Raw genomic sequence first — 23791 nt, 5'->3', positions numbered from 1 at the left:
AATGGGGGCTAGAATAAAGATTCACAGGTAGTAAGGAATTAATTATTCCTTTCTGTTAAAACCTGTTTACCTCCTTTGGTGTCTATTTTGCACTACAAATGCATATATTGTTACTACTAACCTAATAGGTACAGCTTGTAAAGCTATCCTAAACCTAAAATGTTTAGCTTAATGTCTGTGATCTCCGGAGTCAATTAAAATTGATCATAGAAAAGCCATAATATAAGAGAATTAGCAGCACAAAACACATGGATGTTATTGATTCCATATAGAAAATGGCTGAATAGGCTATTTATGATTTATTTACTGGGTATTTGGACCATAGATCAATTTAGTGAGATCTAAGTTGGCCTATGCTGAGGTTTCCAGCTCCAAAATAGCTTTTTATGACAGCATTCTAATTCTAGTTTTCAATACAAAATATTCACTATATTCACTATTTTTTGTAGTGTAAGTCAGTATAAAAGTTGGTGTTCAATCTTTGTAGATTGAAAACTTGGATTTTGTCTTCATTTATTACTTAGTGAACTAATTATTTACATTTTTTTGCAGTTGATTGGCCGGGGACGATATGGAGCAGTGTATAAAGGCTCCCTAGATGAACGTCCAGTTGCTGTGAAAGTATTCTCTTTTGCTAATCGTCAGAACTTTGTCAATGAGAGGAATATTTACAGGATTCCACTGATGGAACATGACAACATTGCCCGCTTCATTGTGGGGGATGAGAGATTCACTGCGGACGGCCGTATGGAATATTTATTGGTGATGGAATATTACCCCAATGTAAGTGCCTCAAAGAAATCAATTGGATTGGTTTAGATTCCCAAGAATAGCCACATAAAAAGGATGTACTTTAGCATTTGCTGTGTTTTTCGTTGCCGCTTCTTGCACAGTAATGTAAAAACAATCCATATAAATTACAATTTTAATGAACCTTAGTATGGGTTACTGTAAAACCCTTTAAGATTTCCCAGTTAGTGCTACTAAATGTAGTCTTACAAATTCTTAGCTGCAGTATTTGCTCTTGGTTATGGTGCAGGTTTTTTTAGTCAACTGTGCAATATTCAAGGACAGAATTTGAAGAGTTGTTTTTACTTAAAAATAATTGAATAAATTTAAAACTTCTTAGTTTTAAGACATTATATCTCTATTACAGAAGTTAGGACCTCACTCAGTAGCTGTAAATGGTGGGGTTTTTTTACAATGAAACATAATAGATCCAATATTGTTGTCAAACTGGTTTGTGGTACTGTAAATCATATTGGCTTTTTATCCTGTTATCTTCTTTAAAGCTTTCTGTGGCATACCATATTTATTTTGCTGTACCATGTATTGATGATGTAGGACAAGTGTTAAGAAAGCAGCTTTACTTTCCAGAACCATGTCTTCAAATCTCCTTAGCTAACCGAATGCTTACATCCCTCAAATTCATTAATTTGAGTTCCTGACGCTGTGTTTGGGTGTGTACACATGCATAGAAACAAAAAATGTTTTAAAAAATACACAACATAAATGTGAATTACTTTCATGAAAAATTATAAAATGTAATGTATGTGGGGATTATATATATGAAAATGCAAAAAAAATGTTTCACAGTTTGTCTTGAATGTTTGGTGGTTTTTTTGCTTGTGTATGGGAAAGGACTTCAACTGTTCAGTTAAATAATTTTTTTAATGAGCTTTTTGGTCTCAAGTGAGTAAACTCATATTGTATTTCCTCCAGCATGTAAAGGTGATAGCTGAAGCCTGATTTGTTATGGGGACAGTAGGACAAAAGCTGCTTATTCAAGTAGCAAAAGGAAACAGAACAGTAATAAACAGCAGTAATGATGGCCTGGTTTAGGGTGTTTTAGTCTCTACATATATGCTCATGTTGGAAGTTAAATGCATAGGTGTATATAAATATCTAAATATATATGCAAATTTAAGGCAACATAGCACTTCACAAATATGTAAAGAGTATCTTAACCTAAACTTTTAAGTGAGAGCACACTTGATCATGTCAGTCTGTAAGAGATGGGCATCTAAGAAGAGATTGCAGAGACTAGAAATGACCATAGAAAAAGCTCGGTTGTGCCTATTCCAGATGGACAGTGGCAAAACACGTCAGCTCTGGCCTGCTCTGGCAGAGTAGGCTTATTTTCAGCTAATTGAGTTGAGTGACATCAAGTGAGTATTCTACTCCTGGGAGGGCATAGCATAACTGTCTTAACAGGTGATCTGGTTTTGCTGTTTTCTTGAATGAACAGATTTTCAGCTGAAATGTAATTTGATTGAAAGTTGTGTCTTGTTGCTTATATAAACAGGATCTGTTAACAGTCTGATTAAATGCACAGATGAGGCTTATGACAACATATTATCAGGTTTTTTTCTCAATATGGTATTAAGAACAGCACTATTAGTCTAAAATCAATCCACCGGTGGCTTGGAAGCCACTGGAAAAAGTGCACAGCAGGTGTAATTAATGCACAGTGTGATCCTCAATTCAGTGAGCAGATGTTCTGCTGTATGTAGAGCCAACTGCAGAGAAGGAACCCTGCTGGGGCAGCCCTACTAAAAGGGAATTGTAGTGTTCAAATCGGAGCCATAAATCTTATTTCAATAAGGAGTAACCCATACAAGATGTGCAGGTGAAATACTTCCCATCCAAACATCATTCTCCTCGAAATACTTTCCTTCTTGGAAATACGAACACACAAACCAGAGCATTGTTCTTGGTGTTGCCTCAGTGAAAGCAAGACGGATGGGTTTGACTCAGTGTGTTATTATCTAAACATGCTTTCAGAGCGAAGAAAGTAGGTGAGCAAGTAATAAAAGGAACGATACGTGTACTTATCAATCAGCATGGAGTTCTGATGGTACTCTGAGGTGTGACAGGTGAATAAGCAGTAAGTAAGAATCATCCCCCCAGTAGTCAGACACTCCTGTCCTTTTAGAACAACAGAAAAATTGTTGTAAAACGCATAGTAGAATCTTGTGATTTGTTAAAAGAAAAACATCAGTTTTATCAGAAGTCATAATCAGAACAAATGTCCCCAATTTATCATGTAACTCTGACAAGAATAATCTCAATTACAAATATATATATATATCTCTCTCCAAATTTTGACTAAAAATTTTCCTGGTTATCATTTATATTGAAGTTCACTAAAAGCATAAAAACACAACCCTCAGCCAGCTTAAAAAAATATCTGGTGGCTAGCAAGCTCTGCAGCCGAAAGATCTTGAAGTTGGTTTGAGGTCTTTCATACAGTGAGTGTTTCCCAGTCACACCACGACAACGGAACTGTGTCTCCAGTAGAATGGGCTGGAATCTCAACCCACTGAGCTAAGATGATCCGTTACTGCACCCAAGTTTCTGGCAGATGGAGGCTAGTAAGAGTGTTTGTTTTTCCTAAAAAGCTTTAAACAAATTTAAAAAAAAATTAAAATTCTGTAACTCATTTTTAGGTGGATTCTCAGCTGGTTTGTTTTTTTTAATTACCCAAATCTATTTGAAGTTCATATAACAGCATTTTAAGCAACGAAAAAAAGAATGCTGATATAAACCTGTATGAGTGACATTTGGTCTGTGTTTTCACCGAGGAGGTTATCTGTTGATGGGTTCCTTGTTCTGTACAGGCTAAGTCTGAAAAGTCTGTAAGATTTTTGTAATTCTATTAAGAAGTGTCAAGAACATGGTTTTAGTTCTAGCATTGAATGTAAGAAAAAAAAAAAAGGCTAATGCTTGGATCATTTTAAATTACCTTATCTATGTGCCCCCATCTGAACTGTGCATGGGTTACCTACCTGCATGTCAACTCCAAATGGACTCGGATGGCACGTAGCAGAGTTTTTTGAACCAAATGTTACATAGCTAATTTTGCAATAAAGTGTTTTTAGTTGCAGCTGATAAGATGTTAGACATTGGTGCATCTTCAAGATTACAGATTTAAATAGGCAAAACCAGGGTAGTTTGTAGTCATAAATAAACATTATGTTGTAGTATGCACGCAGAGACAGCTGGACGACTTGTACTTCATGCATGGGGATTTAGTTTGTTTAAACTGAGTGCATTGTCACTGGGGACTATGTGCATAAAAACTGCTCAAAGGTGTCATAGTTTGCAGGATCTGGCTCTTGTTTCAGAGAGCCGTCTCAGTTTCTAGAATATTTCAGTATCATCACTGACACCCCTCTGGTTGTCTTGGAGATTCCACCACAAATTACTAAAAAATCCCCCATATTTCACATTTAACTTCTCTTTCAAGAAAAGAGGAACATGACATTCTTTTTTCCTGTTTTTCAGTGCGTGTGGACTTGCTCCTATTCTGAATTGCCTTTGGGTTTATTTTGTTTTGATATATAAATAGATTATAACAGGGGAGATGCCAGTGAGAGATGTTGAGTATTCTTCTGTACGTGCTAATGGTTTAAAGACCACTATTTAGTAACCCAGGCTGTTATGTCTACAGTTATATTTCTTCTGTTGTTCAACAAGAATTTTTTCAAAGAATAAATCAAGTGTATGCTATACTTTTGTTTTATAATTAATCTCATTATTCCTAAAGGCAGTCCCTGTTATTTTGTGATAAATTTTCTGTTCCATTTCTTTAGATAAACCAAATGGCAGCACTAGAAATTAATGAAACTTTGGCCCGATCTTGTGTTTCAGAACATCTGGGTGAACACAGAAGCAGTAGCAGGATTACACCTTTCAGAAGCAATGGATAAAACTGACTCCTAAAGATTTTGAGTTATTGAACTGGGAAATGGTTTTAATGCAGTATTTATGGTTTTGTGTTTTGTTTTTTGGTTTTTCAGGGTTCTTTGTGCAAATATTTGAGTCTCCACACAAGTGACTGGGTGAGCTCCTGTCGTTTGGCACACTCTATAACTAGGGGCTTGGCGTACCTGCACACGGAGCTACCTCGAGGAGGTAAGGCCAGGAAGGGATGCCGGGATGTTCAAGATACTCTTATTTCTATCAGGTGGTAGTTTCCTGCCTTTCTTTTTAATCCGTGACAGTACGGTAAGTAGGAAATAATGAATGCAAATAGAGATTACTCAGAACTTCTGATATGTTCTTTCCTTCTGAACAATCCCATGTCGTGGGCTGCGTCTGTGATGCTTGTATGAAAACATGGAGCAGGAGCCAGCAGAGCCCCAGAGAAAGGCAAGAGGAGGCGGCAGAGCTGTGCGGTGCTGCGGTATCATGGCAACAGATGACTGAAGACCTGGAGCACTGGGTGTCTGTCTAGCAGAGAGCAAACAGATGGGGTGCTCTGTTTGTTTGTGCAGTTCAGACACAAATCACCAAAGCAATTTTTAGTTTGTGTGTGAACTGTATACACAAAGAGAAATAATTAAATCTTCTAACTCCACTGTAGTTTTATTTATCATATCTCTTCATTTTTGTCTAAGGGCGTGGGCCTAGTCTTTGCTGTGTACAAATGATACTGCTGGACTTTTAGTGTTCTATTAGAGCACAGGATATGACAACGTATTGATTTATATCTTTATATCTCTGCTTGCATGCTTGCATTTCAGCAGCTGAAGTATCACGATTATAAAGCAGATATCCTGAGATCTGTGATGCATCAGGCTGCAGAATATGGCCTGGCACTGAAGCGTTAGCTTTTTGGCAGTAAATATAAGGGTGGTGATGTTAATTCTATGTTAAGGTGCTAATGTTTGGATTAAAATTCCAAACTATATATCTCAAATGCTAAGCATCAACTCTAGCGAAGAATGACAACTATGATTCTACGAACTCAAGATGCTGTTAAAAATGCAAGGCTGAAAATACCTAAATCAGTATTCCTATGTGCCATTGAAACTGCAGCTATCATCTTAACTTCATCATTCCGAAATGTGCAGACAGGTGTGTCCGTTAGCAGCCAGAAATTGTGTAAACTTCCCATCATAAAGAAGAGACAGCCATAGGCTGGTCTATGAATGCTAGGAAGGAACTCTTGGAGTAGAATAAATTCTACAGTAAAACTGGTTCTGTAGTGCTGGCTGCTTTACTAACAAAATAAATTGCTTATAAAATAGGAACAGCTGAGATAATTCTTTGGAAAAGATCAGATCCCTTGCAAGATGAACATGTTCAGACTCTCCGGAATAATATTACCTACATATCTTCTGAATAGGTTCCAAACCAATCATTATGTAAATAGTTGGTGCCGTATTTGACATAGGAGTGTGGATGTGAGAGCGAGCATTTGGAGTAGCTGTCAGGGCTGTGGCAGGAGGTCTGTGCTTAAGTACATGCTATCTCCCCTGCCAACGTCATGCTGAAATATCCCTTGGAAAGAAGCTTATTGGCAAACACTAAAACTGTATATAGCAGTAGCCTAATATATTGTATAGACACAGTGAAGCTCTGAATGCCAGTCAGTTTTCTATAGATAGCATACCGTGGAGCTCATTATAAAGAATCAAAAATGTTAGCTTTCTAAAACATAAGTTGATTTTCTGTTTATAATAACTGAGCAGACATAATGAGGTTCTCTCATTTTGCCAAACAGTAGAACTGCTCAAATAATAACAAGCACTTCCGTATGTCCAAATAGACCATTACAAACCTGCGATATCCCATCGTGACTTGAACAGCCGCAATGTACTGGTAAAGAATGATGGAACATGTGTAATTAGCGATTTTGGACTCTCCATGAAGCTAACTGGAAACAGACTGGTACGCCCAGGTGAGGAAGATAATGCAGCCATTAGTGAGGTAAGTACAAATGAAGATAAGCCAGTGTATAAAGGAAGACAAATTAGTATGGAGGTAACACTGAGAAATAGTTGGTTTTGTCGTTACAAGGTGATAACGTTCCTGTAAGGGGGAATTGCTGCAATATGGGTGAGAAGTGGCTGAAACCTTGATAGGATGAAACCGGTTTTAGTCTCAAAACACTCAAAACCAAACCTAGCATTTTGAAAGGTGATAGATTGGCAACCCTGGAGACTGAAGTTTTCTGTGTGAGATATGAGAAGATGCAAGGTAGTTCCCTGTTGTTTGCGATGATGTGGTACGGGTCCCTACGCTCTGGTACTGCAAGTATTAACTGAAGACCAAACATTCTTCAGTGGTTTTTGGTTTTAATTTTTCCGAAATGGTGACATAACATATTCAACACCTTACAACCATTTCTCTGTGTGTCATCTGCAATTTTCTGGACTTTAAATGGATACATCTGGGAGAGTAAGTGTACGTAGAAAGACATGGACCAAATAACAGGGGATGCTTGAAAAAGTACCTTTTGGGAAAAGATGAAAGAACAAGGATCGTTTAAGGAAGTAAAGACAGGGACAGGTCTTCAAATATGTAAACAGCTGCTACAAAGAGAAAGGAATAAACTGTTTGCATTCAGTGTGGATAGAACGAGAGGTAATGGAATTATGTTGTAGGAGGGAAAATTTAGGTTAGTTTCAAAGAAGCCTTTCTAGTCTGTAGAAGGCAGCCAAGGTCTGGAATGGACTGCTGAGGAAGGCTATATAGAATTTGCATCATTTTATGAATTTAAGGAACAGATTGGGAAAACATCTGCTAGGAGTGGGTTAGAATGGATTCTGGGCAAAAAGAAGAAACCGATTTCTTAAGCTTTCTTTTTTATGATGCTGTGATTCAGAGAATGGGTTTTTTGTTGTTTTCATTTTGTATAAGCATAGATACACTGTTACCTGAATATAGGCTACTGAAATACAGTGAGACTATTTTAAACAGAGAATAAAATTCCCTAATGGTTCAGTATATTTGTCATCTTTGTGCTTCTACAGAAAACCTTCACATTTCATTCAAAGAATGTGTTTCACAGTGATAGTCCCCTTCCCTTAGAAAGCAAGTGCTACATTAATAATGCCTAGTGCCCAGGTCCTCTTTTTAGGTCTCCCCTTACTGAACAAAGAACAGGGAAACCAGTTTAAAATGCGAGGATGTGGAATAGTTCTGTGACAAAATACTGTCCTCAAAGTACTGATGAATGATTGCTCTGATCTAACATATTTCCTAGTGGAAATGTATAGGTATCTTCTAAGGCTGTTAATAACCCTTGACCATGGAAGATGTAGGGGAGTGCTTTTCTGACAGTCTAAGAATAAAGAGAACAAGTTCCTTGTTCAGCAGCATCCTCTTCCATTATGACAAGTACCTTGGTGTTTAACAGAGTAATTTCAGGGAAAAAACAAACAAACAAACCAAAAACATTCCTGCTGTATCGTATTGCATATGAGAACATGGGAACATATGAGTAGGGGACAAAATTATTTTGTTTTGGTACATACAAAAAAGTGACAGAGTAGGGGAAGGGGTTTATTTTGACTATGCTCCTGATAAGAAGCTGAGGACATGGATTAGAAGGGAACTGCATTTCCCTTAACTGTAGAAAATATCAAGCAAAGTAGGGTACTAAAAGAAAAGAATCTTCATAATAAATTGAATTTGGAAATCGCTTCCTGATTTGAAGCTTTGATTTTATGTTTTTCCAGGTCGGTACAATCCGCTATATGGCCCCAGAAGTGCTTGAAGGAGCAGTGAACTTGAGGGACTGTGAATCTGCTTTGAAACAAGTAGATATGTATGCGCTAGGCCTTATCTACTGGGAGATATTTATGAGATGTACAGACCTCTTCCCAGGTAACTAAAAGAAGTGGAAAAAAAATTAGTAGTAGAAAGGTACCAGCACCCAAAGCTACCTCCTAGCCCTAGGTTTTTAAAGTAAAGAAGGGAAATAATTTTCTCAATTGTTTTTGCCATTAAGTCGGTGCCATCTAGTGTTCAAGATGGTTGTTGTCAATGCAGTGTATTGTATATGTCAATGCAGTGTGGTGAAAGATCTGTTTAAGCAGTTTGCGGGGCTCATAGTAAGTGCAATTTGAGCATTGTTATTATTATTGTCCAGAGTTTACAAACACTGGGAGTTGGGCTGATGGCAAAGGCAGTACTTTCAGTTCTTAAAACTGCTAAAAGTGCCTGAAGTGTCTTTCAGACTTTCTTTGTGAAGGAATGGATGGGAAAGTGCTGTGATTTAATGTAGTCTTTAGTCAGTCATACTTTTATTTATGGTAGTCAGTCGTACTTTTATTCATGCTACTGATATTGCAAATTCAGGGAAATCCTCCATACCCGTAACATAAAACAAGAGGAAGTAGACTTTTAGCATGTGAGATTGTGTCGCCACCACCGTCTTCTTCCCAAGATACAGCATATAGAGTTAATCTGACGTGCAGCATTCTCTCTGTAGTCAAACAGCTGCACTTCATGTGCAGGGACTTGTAATCTCACTGGGCTTCCTCCCAAATGAAGTACATGAATATATTCAGTCAGCGACGTTTCACAGAAATTAGGTGTCGTCCTCAGGCTCTAAGACATTCTGAATGTGCCACGCAACCAGCAAAGTTTGAAGATGCTATCCTTTGAGAGGCTGCTGAACAACGCTTAATTCATTTGCAGTTAATTCAGCTTTTTATGTGAAGTTAGACTTTGGGGGAACGTGGAGAACATCTCGATAGACAGCAACTTTGATACTGCCTTTCATCACCCGAAAGCCCTTGCTCTGCCTTTTAATCTGTGATGTTTTTCTTTCTTTCTTTTGCTAACAGGGGAATCAGTGCCAGAGTACCAGATGGCTTTCCAGACAGAAGTCGGAAACCATCCCACTTTTGAAGATATGCAAGTCTTGGTGTCTAGAGAGAAGCAAAGACCAAAATTCCCAGAAGCGTGGAAGGAGAACAGCCTGGTGAGATAGAATATTTTCAAAGAAACAATCATTTAACCAGCTATAGGGTATACTCATTTCTTAAAAGCAATTTTTGAATAAGTCTTTTTTTTTTTTGTCTTTTTTTTTTTTTTTTTTAATTTTTGTTAGTGTTTTAAGGATTGGGACCTGCTTCTGTCTGGACTCCTTAAATATTGAAGCAGTTTTTCAAAGGCCATTAACATGAAAGCTAGATTTCTTTTAATGAAAAACACTGTGATTCTTATCGAATGCTGAAGTGTGATACACATAAGATAACTTGTTATATTAATTGTTAGACAGTAGCTGTAGTATAATGCATGAAGTGCACATACGTTCTCTGTATGCTGGATGGAAATATAAAGGCATTTGCTGCCTTTTTGACATCTTATATACTAATAACACCCTGAAATAGTTGGCAAAAATGTAAATATACTCTTCCAAAACTAAAATCTATAAACACTGTAATAAACTTTTCTGAAGTTGTATAGTCCTCAGAATTTGCAGGGGCTACAGCTTCTAGCAATCATTTCATTATAACTACATTAGAAATTTTATATGGCTTCATTTGATCTCCAATTTTTATTTTCAAGACTATAAACATAGTAACGTTGTTTGTTGTTTTGAATTAGTATAGCTATGGCTTAGAGCCTTGCTTACTGCTGCAGGCCAACAAGTTCCAGCAAGTCAGCTGAACTCTGGTAGGAGTCTGTGTGCTTGCTTTCATCTGCAGCAAAGGCAAGGTAACACGAATCCACTTAGCTTGAAGGGGGTTGTTTGCCTTTTGTTACAAGCAAAGAGAAATGCAAACAGTTACTGGGTTCCACCTGATACATGGTAACTTGTTGAAGCTAAAATAGCTTGATTGGGACTAGGAAAATGACATAGAATCATAGGAGCATACAATGGTTAGTGTTGGAAGGGACCTTAAAGATCATCCAGTTCCAGCCCCCCTGCCATGGGCAGGGACACCTCCCACTAGAGCATGCTGCTCAAAGCCCCATCCAGCCTGGCCTTGAACACTTCCAGGGATGGGGCATCCACAGCTTCTCTGGGCAACCTGTTCCAGTGCCTCACCAGCCTCACAGTAAAGAATGTCTTCCTGATATCTAATCTAAATCTCCCCTCTTTCAGTTTGAAACTGTTACCCCTCATCCTATCGCTATACTCCCTGATAAAGAGTCCCTCCCCAGCTTTCCTGTAGGCCCCCTTTAGGTACTGGAAGGCCTCTGTAAGGTCTCCTCAGAGCCTTCTCTTCTCCAGGCTGAACAGCCCCAACTCTCTCAGCCTGTCCTCATAGCAGAGGTGCTCCAGCCCTCTGACCATCTTCATGGTCCTCCTCTGGACTCACTCCAACAGGTCCATGTCCTTTTTATGTTGGGCATCCCAGAGCTGGATGCAATACTCCAGGTGGGGTGTCACCAATGCAGAGTAGAGGGGCAGAATCGCCTCCCATGACCTGCTGGCCACGCTGCTTTTGATGCAGCCCAGGATGCGGTTGGCTTTCTGGACTGTGAGCACGCATTGCCAGGTCATGTTGAGCTTCTCATCAACCCACACCAAGTCCTTCTCCTCAGGGCTGCTCTCAATCCATTCTCCACCCAGCCTGTCTTTGTGCTTGGGATTGCGCCAACCCAGGTGCAGGACCTTGCCCTTGGCCTCGTTGAACTCCATGAGGTTTGCATGGGCCCACCTCTCAAGCCTGTCCAGGTCCCTCTGGATGGCATCCCTTCCCTCCCCCTCCAGCGTGTTGACCCCTCCACACAGCTTGGTGTCATCAGCAAACTTGCTGAGGGTGCACTCAATATTTGACTCTTATTTAAAAAGATAATTCTGGTTATTCCCTTGCTGAAATTACGCCCTTCAATCTTCAGAGACTTTGCTAGATGATAAGCATGTAGCTACTGTGCAGATAATGGGCAGCCTAAGGCCTCATCTATGCTGGTACTTGTAAATATGTATGAAACCATTTTCAGAGAGGAGCATAGCCTCCAGTATTAACACTGTTGTAAAACATGTTGTAACTGAGTTGAGAGCTTCATAGAGAGGTTCTTTTATTACATAGTTTTGGCCAACCAGTCAGGGGAAGGGGAGACAAAAAAGAAAAAATCCACGCCCAAATTATATAGGAAATCAAGAAGCAGCTGTTTTAACTATAGCCGTGTTGGCAAATGCAGTGTTGAAAGAACCGAGCTTGACAGCTGTTTTTGAAGACAGTTATAACTAAAACAGTTCAAGAAAGTTTGTTTTGTTTTGCAGACTACCGTTTTAAATGTTAATTATGTCCTAACAAGCTGATGGACTCCAGGATTATTAGACACTGAGCTAGTAATGATCCCTATATTTAAACTGCTTAAAACATTCTACGTGTCGTCACTAATTGTTTTAAAAAATTCAAAATAATAACAATAATGATGATAAGTCCAGCTGTAAGGATGGACCTACACCATTGCTTTAAGAAAAAAGAAGAATAAATAAACCATCTGTAGTTCTCTCGTTTATCAAACAACCCACTCCACCCTATGCCAGTCTAGGATAACAACTGAATGAGCGCTCTAGGGGAGATACTGTAGAAAACTAAGCTCCAGACAACCTCACCCTGGACCCAGGTCCTAACCTCCTGTGTCTAATACATAGGATAAAAGACTCTGTCTGTTATTTAAAGCTACGCTGACATGTTGGGTTATAACACTTTCATGCAAATTGATCTATTAGAGAAATGTTATTTGCCCTTTTCATGTGTGAAATAAAAGTAAAAGCAATGTTTTATTTTTTAGGTCACATGATTAAGGCACTCAAAAGATGTGGAATCCTAAATTTATGGTTACCTATGCAGTCTCAGTTTGCTGCTTGAACATAAGCATTACGATACAGACCTTGATTAGCAGTATTGTTTTTCACAGTATAAATCAACAATCCAAGCAGATGATGTGCATAAAATAATTCTGGGGCTATAAACTGAGTTGAGGTGTTAGCACCATTTTTGTGTCATTTGCCAAAGCCAAGCAGGGCCCAAGCTTGACTTCAAAGGTCAGGACTGAAGGATATTAATAGAACAATGCAGATTTCCTGTCCCTTCTGTCTTTTTTATGAGTGCTAGAACTTCTAAATAGCGCATTTTAGTATAGATATCTTTGAACCTGAAATTAATAGAAAACACATTACTGTGGTAAATGTGAAGCTCTAGGACGTCAGTTTTGTTAACTATCTGTACAGTCATCACTGTGCTCCTTTCATGATTCTTAAAACATCAAAAGGAAAAGATCTGCTAGAAGAGAGACAATATTCAATTAAACACTGGTTAAATTTACTGCTGGTGAAACCTGTAGGAGGGGACACTCTTACAGAGGGGCAAGACAGGAGATTAGGGTGTCCGCTGACTTAGATGCGTCTAAATTGTGGCTAAATCAAGTCCTAACAGCCAAATGAAGGCTTATTATTCTGGGAGGGAAAACGGATCCAGTACGCTATCCTGCCGTTGTCCTTGAGCGTGCTTTTAGACTCGTGTCCCTCAGCTAAGAGGGAAGTAGCTGCTTCGCCCCTCTTCGATCCACGGTGGGAAAGGAGAATAAAGGTTTGGTTGTGTGGGAGCCTGTCCCCACCTGTGCAGCCGTAGCTGCATCACGAAGCAGCAGTCACTTGCCAGATGCAGGTGATGCCAGGAGCCTGCTCTGTGGGCGAGGAGCTCTTGGCCGGCGTGCAGAGCTCGTCCTGCCTTTCCCTGCCAGAAGCGAACAAGGCAGTTCTGGCACAGAGGCAGTCGGAGGCCTTAGTGCCCAGCTGGAGCGATGCACAGTCATTGGTGCTGGAGAGGTTAAAGCTGGGCTGTGGATGTGAGATGTTCTGGCAAACCGCGTCCTATCCATGGGCCATAGATTGGCAGCAGGGGCCAATAAATGCCTGCCTGGTTTTTGTACTTTGGATGCAGTGGAAGCAGAAGCGTTCAGTGCTCGTAATTTCAGCTGTCTCCTCTCCAGATCTCTGACCATATGGCAGCACGTTTTTGAGGTCTTGAGCTCTAATTCTGACTGCACCATTCACCCCACAGTGTGATCCCTGGAAAGTGTGTCTGCTTCTGTTTCTCCATCTGTAAAACAAGGGCAGCAATAATCTCCTCCCGTAGCGCAGACAAATTCACTGGTATGTGTGAGGCATTTGGATGTTAGTGTTGAACAAAGGAAGAAAAGCCATGACAAAATGAGCAAGGCTGTGTTATTTTGCATACAGTGCAGGGAAGCAAGGCAGGGACCGTTAGCTGAATTGGGGGTATAACAATGACAGCATTTCCAGAATATCATCAATCCTTAGTACACAGCTTTCATACGGCAGGGAGAGTGAGCTGAGCATGCAGACATCAGTGAGGGCTGGCTGAAGGTTCTATGGACAATAGTGAATGTAGCTTTTCCTAAATAACGGTCTTCCTAGTTGGTGATTGTGTGTGGGGTATGATAATATTAGTCCTGCATATTGCTGGTTTTAGGGTAAACTAGCTTTGAAAGAAATTGCGTATCTTCCATTTCTCACCAGCTTGTGACTATTTTTATGCATACAGAATGCTGTCATAAAGCAGTGAATTAGAAGAACAATATAAAGGGAAAGTCATTTAAGATAAAGGGGTTTTGTTCCTTTGTCTCCTGGCAGGCTGTGAGGTCGCTAAAAGAAACAATCGAAGACTGTTGGGATCAAGATGCTGAAGCTCGACTAACAGCGCAGTGTGCGGAGGAGAGGATGGCAGAACTCATGATGATTTGGGAGAGAAATAAATCAGTTAGTCCAACAGTCAACCCTATGTCAACTGCCATGCAAAATGAGCGGTAAGAAGAGAAAACATTTGGTTTTAGTCAGCAACGAACGCCCCACGCAATGCTCAGTTCACTCCAGGAAGGAAGCTAGAGCATGCTGCTGGCTTAACGTTGCTGCAGCCGTTAAGTGGGTGTGTGTTACGTGAGCTAATCTGCATATGGGTACGGTATGACATGATTCTGATTGCTTGCGCTCTTCAGATCTCCTTATGTGTCCCCAGAATTCAGGCAACTTTTATGAAAGCAACTGTACTTCTCACAGAGGGGCCTTTTAAGCTGAACTTAGGCAAACTGTCCAAACACGTTTGCAAAGATGTGAAGTGACGATGAATTGTCTTTGAGGACTCTTGCTATATGATGCGTAAAACTTCTGTTTAAAATGTTCTCCTAAAAGCTGTGAATTTGCAGGCAATACGAGTTCAGGAAATCACCAAGTCTCAAACCTGTAGCTTTTCAGTTAAAGAACTGCAGGGCCATCACTTAAGTCATTGTTATTCTGACCCCAGCGAGAGAGACGCTGCGCATTCTCTGCTTGTATATTGATCCAGAGGGAGCGAGAATTTGCAGAACTGACGTTAGTGCTTAATAGTATACACTAGAGATGTGGATTTGAGAGAAGAGTAATGTTGCTGCATGTGGCAGTGTTTACTGTAATGAAAAAAAATTATGTTCAAATCGTAGACTATCTAAATTGTTAAAATAACAGATTTTTCATGGTTTAGGACCTTGTGACTTTTTCCCAGCATCACTTTCTCCGTTCTGTGTGTTGAGTTCTTGTTGCCCTCCTTCAGCATCACTTCTCTGCAATTAAAGCAGTACCTTATCAGTGAAGTGGACAAAGAGCATATTGGACAAATAGAAGAGAATTACTGTTATCTGACCTAGTTGTATAAGTAACATCTGTGACGAAATTGCTGTCCTGGTAAAAGCAATTTTCTGCTACCCAGGATTTTTTAAGGAAGTTAGTGAAGGATCTTAGTTTGTACAGTATCTGTCCTTAGCTTATGCATGAAAAGAAGCAGAAAGACATTCAGCTGTCTTAAATTAGAGGCTTTATGATATGAGGTGGTTTTTACATACATGATCTTAATATGACTTGTTTTTTCTTAAAGGAATCTGTCACATCATAGGCGTGTGTCAAAGATAAGGCCATATCCAGATTACTCTTCCTCTTCCTACATTGAAGATTCAATCCACCACACTGACAGCATAGTGAAGAACATTTCTTCTGAACATTCAATGTCCACTACCCCATTGACTTCAGGGGAAAAGAATAGAAACTCCATTAACTATGAGCGGCAACAAGCACAAGCTCGCATCCCTAGTCCTGAGACGAGTGTCACCAGTTTGTCCACCAATACTACCACCACCAATACGACTGGCCTCACTCCTAGCACTGGCATGACCACCATATCCGAAATGCCTTATTCGGATGAAACAAACTTACATACTACAAATGTCATGCAGCCAGGTGGGCCCACCCCTGTTTGTCTGCAGCTAACAGAGGAGGACTTAGAGACAAATAAATTGGATCCAAAAGAAGTGGATAAGAACCTGAAAGAAAGCTCTGATGAGAATCTGATGGAACATTCACTTAAGCAGTTTAGTGGGCCAGATCCACTCAGCAGCACTAGTTCCAGCTTGCTTTATCCACTGATAAAACTTGCAGTAGAGGTGACAGGACAACAGGACTTCACGCAAGCTGGCAATGGTCAAGCATGTTTGATTCCAGATGTCCCATCTGCTCAGGTCTATCCTCTACCCAAGCAACAGAACCTTCCGAAGAGGCCTACTAGCCTCCCCCTAAACACCAAAAATTCAACAAAGGAGCCACGGTTAAAATTTGGTGGCAAGCACAAATCAAACTTGAAGCAAGTGGAAACAGGCGTTGCCAAGATGAACACTATCAATGCTGCAGAACCTCATGTTGTGACAGTTACCATGAACGGAGTGGCTGGGAGAAGCCACAGCATAAACTCTCATGCTGGCACAACCCAGTATGCCAATGGGACGGTGCCATCTGGCCAGACAGCCAGTTCGGTAGCGCAGAGGGCCCAGGAAATGCTTCAGAACCAGTTCAGTGGAGAGGATAGTCGGCTGAATATTAATTCAAGCCCTGACGAGCATGAACCCTTGTTGAGGCGGGAGCAGCAGGTTGGCCATGATGAAGGCGTTCTGGACCGCCTAGTAGACAGGAGAGAGCGACCACTGGATAATGGCCGAACAAATGCCAATAACAACAACAGTAATCCATGTCCAGTGCAAGACACAGCTACAGTCAGTATGCAGAATGTAGCGAGAAATCCTGGGCAGACCCAGACTAGAAGAGCACAGAGACCTAATTCGCTGGATCTATCAGCCACAAATAGTTTGGATAGCAGTAGTATGCAGTGTAAGTGCCTGCAGGACTTGAACACTTTCCCTGATACTTTTTTACTTAATAACTACGTATATCTGCTTGAATAGAAAATAATTCTGTGTCTCCTGTCCCTCCTCAAAGCATACTTACTAAATCCCATATAATTTTAATTTCTGTCAGCACAATTTCAATCTTCTCAATTAAGTCCTGTCTCCATCAACTCCAGCACATGTTAGGTCACTGTCTTCCTTCCACATCCACGGAATAAATCTGTCCCTTTATAACCTATCTACTCTGACTCTAGAAAGGGAGTAATTTCTAATTTTCATTATTCCTTGCAAGGCACCTAACTTTGCAACTGCAAAGCACGTTGAAAAAGCTTCCTATTTCTTCCTTCAGGGGCACATTATACCTTCTTTTCCTTACTCTTCCTCATTCTCTTAAGGGTAGCTGTCTTTAAGATGTATTGATTAAAATAATTTATTATAATAACTATTTTATACACTTCTTTACTTTTAAAGCAACTGATTTTACTGTATTAGCCCAGCCTAAATGGATGGTCTTTGCTATCTGAGCTCCAACAATTATAGCAATCCTTCATCGGTTTACTATGTACATACTAAAAATTAATCAAAGTAGTTAGAATCTATTTATTAGACTCCTTCAGAGTAACTGCCTTAAGAGTTTTATGGCAAAGATTTAAGAGGTTACAATGGGGCTCTCCTTTTTACAGTAAGAATGTAATCATGTAGTTAAATTAGGTGCACCCTCTGAGTTTGTCTTTGGGCCTGTTGGAGCTGTTGGAAAGGCTTCCTGTGTGCATTTTTTTAAGCAAATGTATTTCCAGAATGCACTGTAGTCTTTGGAAGGTGCTTGCAAACCTCCGACTGTGTTTAGACAGACGCTGTGATACAAGTGAAATAATCTGGGGTGCCAGGCATGTTCGAAAAGAAAAGGTTTAGAAACAAACCAGAACAGATCTTTCAAGAAATGGAGTTTGAATATTCAGCAGTGGAATGTTTAAGTCTTCCTTTTAAGTAGGAAACCTTAATTTTTGCCTTAACATGTTGAGTTGAAAACTTACTGAGGTAAAGAAAAAAGATCATTGCAGTAACTTTCTTTAATTGAAGGTTAAGTTAAAAGAAAGGGTTTGAAGGTTGTGTAACGTGAAAGTTTTTTTTTAACGATCAGATTTCTACTGCTGAAATTCTATCATTATTAAAGTTGGTTTTGCCAGTTTTGCAACCGAACATCCCAAATCCTGACTTATGATTTTAACAGAGCTTGGACCATTTTATTTCCAGGTGAAATGGTTTGCCAGGTGAAGTAGGATTAGGGGAACTATGATTTAATTATGCTATTAAAAGTTCAGCCTTTGCCGTCCTGTCGTAGCGACATTTTTTTTGTGCCTCCCATTACAGGTAATTTAAGATACTATGATTGCAAAAGCCCCTCAAATGTCAAATGCTGATTCTGCTGTTTGATGCCAATGTGCATTCAAGGTAACACAAATTACTTCGCTGAAGTAATTTCTGACAGAGAACAGAATCTGACCCCTTGTTTTAATGGCAGCTACTGTAGTTGATATAGCCGTCGTGCCTCTGCCACACAGTTGCTTTTGTGTGATAAGATAAGATTTTGTTCTTTTGTTCTGTTTTGCATGAATAACAGCCCTGGACTCTCCAGTCTAATCTTACCTTCCTCGTAATACTGTTTTCTCCTCTGTTTTTGTTTTTTGTTTGGTTTTTTGTTTGTTTGTTTGTCTTCAGTAGGTGACTCTTCACAGGATGGCAAATCGGGCTCAGGAGAAAAGATCAAGAAACGTGTGAAAACTCCGTACTCGCTGAAGCGGTGGCGTCCTTCAACGTGGGTCATCTCCACCGAGCCGCTGCACTGCGAGGTCAACAATAACGGCAGTGACCGGGCAGTTCACTCCAAATCCAGCACTGCTGTTTACCTTGCGGAAGGAGGCACTGCCACCACAATGGTATCTAAGGACGCAGGAGTGAACTGCCTGTGAAATTCTTCAAAAGCCGACAAATGACCTTTTTTTTGCATTATTTGAAATAAACATGCAGAAGACATTTTAAAAAAACTGCTTTTTCCTCCTGTCAGCAACCCCTACCAAGGACTCGCTTTAAATAGATTTCAGCTATGCAGAAAATTTTTAGCTTATGCTTCCATATTTTTTTATTTTGTTTTATTTTTTGAACGTTTTTGCACTTTTATTTAGTATCGCTAAAGTTAAGTCTGTCTGTTTTGACCACGGAATATATATATGTGTATCAAAAATGTGGTCTTAAAATATTTTTTTAAAAAAAGTAACAAAAAAAAGTATTGCTGATAATCAGTTCGGACCAGTTTCTTAAGGTCTCTAAGATCATGAGCAGACTATAAGACAGGTTTGACTGCAGTGGTGTCTTGTAACCATGTTTTGATTTCTGTGCACAAGCTAGTCTGTATATTTCTATGTTACAAAGTGTATCCTCTTTTGAACCCCCCTATTTTTCTCGTGTCATGTTGAAATGTGCAATAGTCTATAGTTCACAGTATGCTTTATTGAAAAGTGTGTTTCTAAAACTGCCACATGTTCCCCTTTTTGTATTTGTTAATTTTTCCCTGACAGTTGAGCAGTCAGCCGGTCATGACAGTGAACTTTGCACACCGTAGCCAGCTTGAAGCAGCTGCCTATATCACTTTGTGCTCTGAGGTGACAATGCACGAAAGGGCTTTCAAAAAGAAACAAGAAAAAAAAAGTATCTGAGCTCAGTACGTTTCCTTTGATCCTTCCAAATCAAAATGTGTTTCCTTCATAGTAGTAGATGCCAGCCTGTGAAGTTCTGAATAACAAAACGTTGAACAAATGTAAGGTAACAGTCAGCCATTTTTTCCATTTTATTTTGTGTGCAGTTTCACCCCCTGTATTTATTTAAAACCTTATTAGGTCATTAATGATGTACATTGAAAATACATTTTATTCAGAAATCTTAATAACTGTCAAAAGCTCTAATGAAGATAGGTTGCAAACAGATTTTGTTTACGCAGAGGAAAAATCATTAATCTTATTTGGCACAAAACAGGTTTGTGATGAGTCACAAATCTTTCCTGATTTACCTCCTTACTGACAATCTGGGGTAAAATCAGCCTGATTACTTATGCAGGTAGGTGCATCCTAATTGACTGTTGTTGCTGAGTTGAGTTGAAACTCGTCCTCCCTTCAGAGTTTCTAGAGCCTCTCAATCATCTTGTTAAAATTTATTGCATGCTTTTAAAATTCATGGTTATGAGTGTTTGCGGGGGAGGGCTGGGGTTTTTTCCCTCTGCTTAGACCCTTCAGTTTGTATGCACATTGATTTTAGATGTCAGTGAACATGAATGTAGTATCTATTGAGATAAAATGTTTTTTCACAATCTCAAGTAAACCTTACCTTTTTTTAGAATGATTGTTTTTACTGTCTACTGAAAAAATAATTTGCTTATTGGCCAGGACCTCCTTCTGCCTAAGAAATATCCTTCCACCGGAGACATTCTTTCTGATTGAAAACACTTCAGTAAAAACTACTTAGATAAAAAAAAAAGATATAACGCACGTCAGTCTTTGGTACTGAGTAAAGTTTTATCACTGTATCTGAAAACTGGTGATGTTCAAAGAAAGAAAATCAATTCAGTCGGCCTGCCAAACTCCTGTGGCAGGATACTGGCAGCAAACAATTGCCTCCCCCAGCCTGTCTCCTTTCAGCTGACTGAAACAGATGCTCTGTGCTTTCAGGCTCATTTGTTTCCTTGCTGTTATATTATTTTTTCCCCCAGAGGTAAACGTTGCCAACCTCGTTCTTCTATATCTGATGATACAACTAGTGTAATACATGCCTTGCTACATCTGATCCTTGCTGTTTCCCAGACTCCCTTGTTTATGATTTTCTCTTGTAATGCTTCTTAATGTTTCTTAGATTCTCCTAGATATCTCCAAGAGATAACTCTATAAATCCAGACTTTGATTAAGTGTAGTTGTAGAAATACAAGCCATGAGACACGTTTTGGGCTCCCTGTGTTCTTTAAGCACCAGTTCAAGTAGTACCTTTTGTCTCCGAGGGATAAATCTGTTACCTGCCTGTATAAGTACACAGTTATATCTCCCCTCTTCAAAAATACAGCCTTTTTCTGGTTTTACTTTTAATTCGCTCTCCGGCTTCCCATCTGCTGCAATCTCGCGTCCCAGATGTTGAAAACCTGCCAGTTGCTCAGCTGGGTTTCAAGACCTGAATCAGAATTGTTGGCATTCTGTTCGTAACGCTGGCTGCGGTTTTCTTCTCTTGGCCTTCTTTGAGTCTCCATTTGAAGTACGGTCTGTTGTTCTGTGATGATCACCGTATCGTGCACATTGAAGGTTCTTCCCTCCTTTCCCAGTGACTTTTTGCTTTGCCTTGCGTGTATCATCCGTCAGCATTCCAAAATGTGGGCTGAAAAGCATATTTAGGACACTCTTATCTAACTTGAAACGCTCTGGGGAGAGAAGAGTTATTTGCTCTGGCTACTGCTTCTTTCTGCTCAGACAGATTTGCACCAGTCTTCTAGCCTTTCTTTTCAGGCCAGTCTTTTCTAAGAAATCCAGCTTTCTCATGCTCAATGCAATCAAAATCATTTTAATACCAGATGAAAATGTTCTTCTCTAGTTTTCCTTAAATATTCTTAAAGCAAACGTAATACTTTCTTTTCCTTTATCTATTTCTGTCACTGGAAGGCCTTTGGGATGAATTGTAATTAGTAGAAAAGTATTGGCTTTGTAATCTACCGTGGATAAAAATAATTTGTAACATGATAGAAATATGTACTTTATCACACAATACCTTATAAATTAATTAGAGGAAAAAACTATTTATTTTTAAAGGTCTGTCAAATCAAACTCTCAAGTAGGTACCAAAATACTGTAATTCTGCAGAGCTAGATGAGCAGGTTTTGTTTTAATGCTTAATTTAGTAATGCCCTTTTTTGCTCACAGCACATAATCCAATCTCCACAGAATATTTTCTCTGTAAATTAAATGATACTGACTTGTATCTCACGCCGTGGGGAATCATCCTTAACCAAACAAAATTACGTGTAAGAGAGAGAATTCTACAGATCGGACACATGGATAGTTGATAAATGTATTATAATGAGGGCAGACAAAGGTGTTTTATTTCTTTGTGGTTTGTTTTTTGTTTGGTTGGTTTTGGTTTTTTTTAAGAAAAAAGAATAATGATGAAAATTGATAATTTTCTATCAATTTTTCATGTATATTGCAGACAAGATAAATATAGCAAAATGAACATAGAATGATAGTGTAAATACCTATGAATTGTGCCACTGTCAAGTAGGCAACAGTAGAATATTTGCTATGGTAATTTATAATGTATAATTCAAGTAAAATGTTAGAGCAAACATTTGTGATGTTTGTATATATAAGCCAAAATCTAAAATCTTTCTGGTTTTAGAAAATGACGTATTAGTAGAAGCCAGAAGAGTTGCTTAGGTGAATGCGTTGTCTCTCTTTCTGTTTCCTATAATAGAGATACTCACCAATGTAACATGGTTTTTAGAATGTGAATTCTAACCATTTGAACAGACATGCCTCACAGTCAGATTTATTTTGTTCTAAAATTGATATTTACAAGTTGGATTATCTGCAACACTTCCCCTGAATTTGCTTATAATGCCCTATAGCTTCATGTGGTAAACAATTAGTATTAAAAATGCCATTCTTGAAATTTCAAAATGCACTTCAATTGCACAGCTAAAGGTAAAGGAATTCCTCATTTAAAAAAAACATGTTGATATTGTCATCTTTAGAATATTCTCAGAAACAGAACATTTCTGTTTGCCTTTTGCTTTTTCACTGCTGTTTGTGTCTTGTTTCCACATAGGAAAATACCTAATTTTCAAAGGCAACACAGTTTCATTTTTTTTTTTTTCAGTGCACTGGGGACAAAAACCAATGCAAGATGGATGCTGGCAGGTTTCAGGAAACAAACAAGAAAAAACACCCACGTTATATATATGTTTAGAAAGTACATATCTTCCCACCTGTCAGCGTTCTCTAAAAGAAATCTTTAATCCTACCTGCCTCAGAAAGGAGAATAAGGAAGTTCTGTATTTGTATGGAATAGATTACTGGGCCAAAGTTAATAATAACAAATTGTTACTTTAAAAAAGTATATGTATACATTGTACATGCCATAGTTTCACTGTCCAGTGCATTCTGCTCTAATGATATTCCTTTTTTAAATGTTAAAAAAAAATAGTCCACTAATAGCATTACTAAATGTATGTTCAGGTTATAATTTTCTTTCATGAAAAATATTCAAACGATCATAGCCATTCTGCCATTGAAAACGTTATTATGGAAAGTTCCAGCCTAATTAGGGAGATTTTTTAAAATTCACATATGCAGTCGATACAGGAGAAACTAATTATGCTGTAATTTTTACTTGTATAAAACTGATGGCAGTTCCTATTGCTGAAACAGGCTGTTCTGGTTCTAAGTCATAAAAATAATAATTGCTGAGCACAGTAGCATATACATGACCTGATGCCTAATTAGAAAATTTGGAGCAGCTTATCAGAGAAAATTGAAATAGGACTGATTAGTCTATGAAAGTTGGATTATAGGCTGGACAATTTAGTATTTTGCAAAAACTGGGATTATTTGAATTTTTCTGTCTGGTCTCCCACAATCCATTTTAACGGATGAATATATTAACCTCCTTTTTTTAATGTGCTCGTTATTTTTTGTTCAAGCCTTTCTTCAGTGAAAAAGCTATCCATATTGCAGTGAAGCCAAATACACATTTTTATGTAAACTCTGTATGTATTTAGATGCATATGTATGTTCTGCGCAAATTCCAGGATTAAATTCTGTGAGTTACAGCATCA

The 23791-nt window shown here is 38.9% G+C and overlaps 1 protein-coding gene across 4 annotated transcripts in view; it reads left to right on the top strand.

The window, feature by feature from the left end:
* Positions 1-22850, top strand: part of BMPR2 (bone morphogenetic protein receptor type 2) — a 111135-nt gene extending 88285 nt beyond the window's left edge. The window contains exons 6-14 of one of the 4 annotated variants that reach the window (XM_063340935.1): positions 553-783; positions 4803-4917; positions 6557-6717; positions 8472-8619; positions 9585-9721; positions 14360-14532; positions 15633-16912; positions 18301-18381; positions 18652-18783. In XM_063340935.1, coding sequence (XP_063197005.1) covers positions 553-783; positions 4803-4917; positions 6557-6717; positions 8472-8619; positions 9585-9721; positions 14360-14532; positions 15633-16912; positions 18301-18350 — 2295 coding nt within the window. In that variant the 3' untranslated portion in view covers positions 18351-18381; positions 18652-18783. Of the gene's footprint in view, positions 1-552; positions 784-4802; positions 4918-6556; positions 6718-8471; positions 8620-9584; positions 9722-14359; positions 14533-15632; positions 16913-18300; positions 18382-18648 lie in introns of all 4 variants that reach the window. The other 3 variants (XM_063340934.1, XM_063340933.1, XM_063340931.1) reach the window with 3 other exon arrangements.
* The last annotated feature ends 941 nt before the right edge of the window (positions 22851-23791 follow it).

This window comes from Chroicocephalus ridibundus, chromosome 7 (genome assembly GCF_963924245.1).
Source record: "Chroicocephalus ridibundus chromosome 7, bChrRid1.1, whole genome shotgun sequence".
Taxonomy (NCBI): Eukaryota; Metazoa; Chordata; class Aves; order Charadriiformes; family Laridae; genus Chroicocephalus; species Chroicocephalus ridibundus.
The sequence above is the reverse complement of the archived record's forward strand: the minus strand, read 5'-3'. Positions and strand labels throughout refer to the sequence as shown.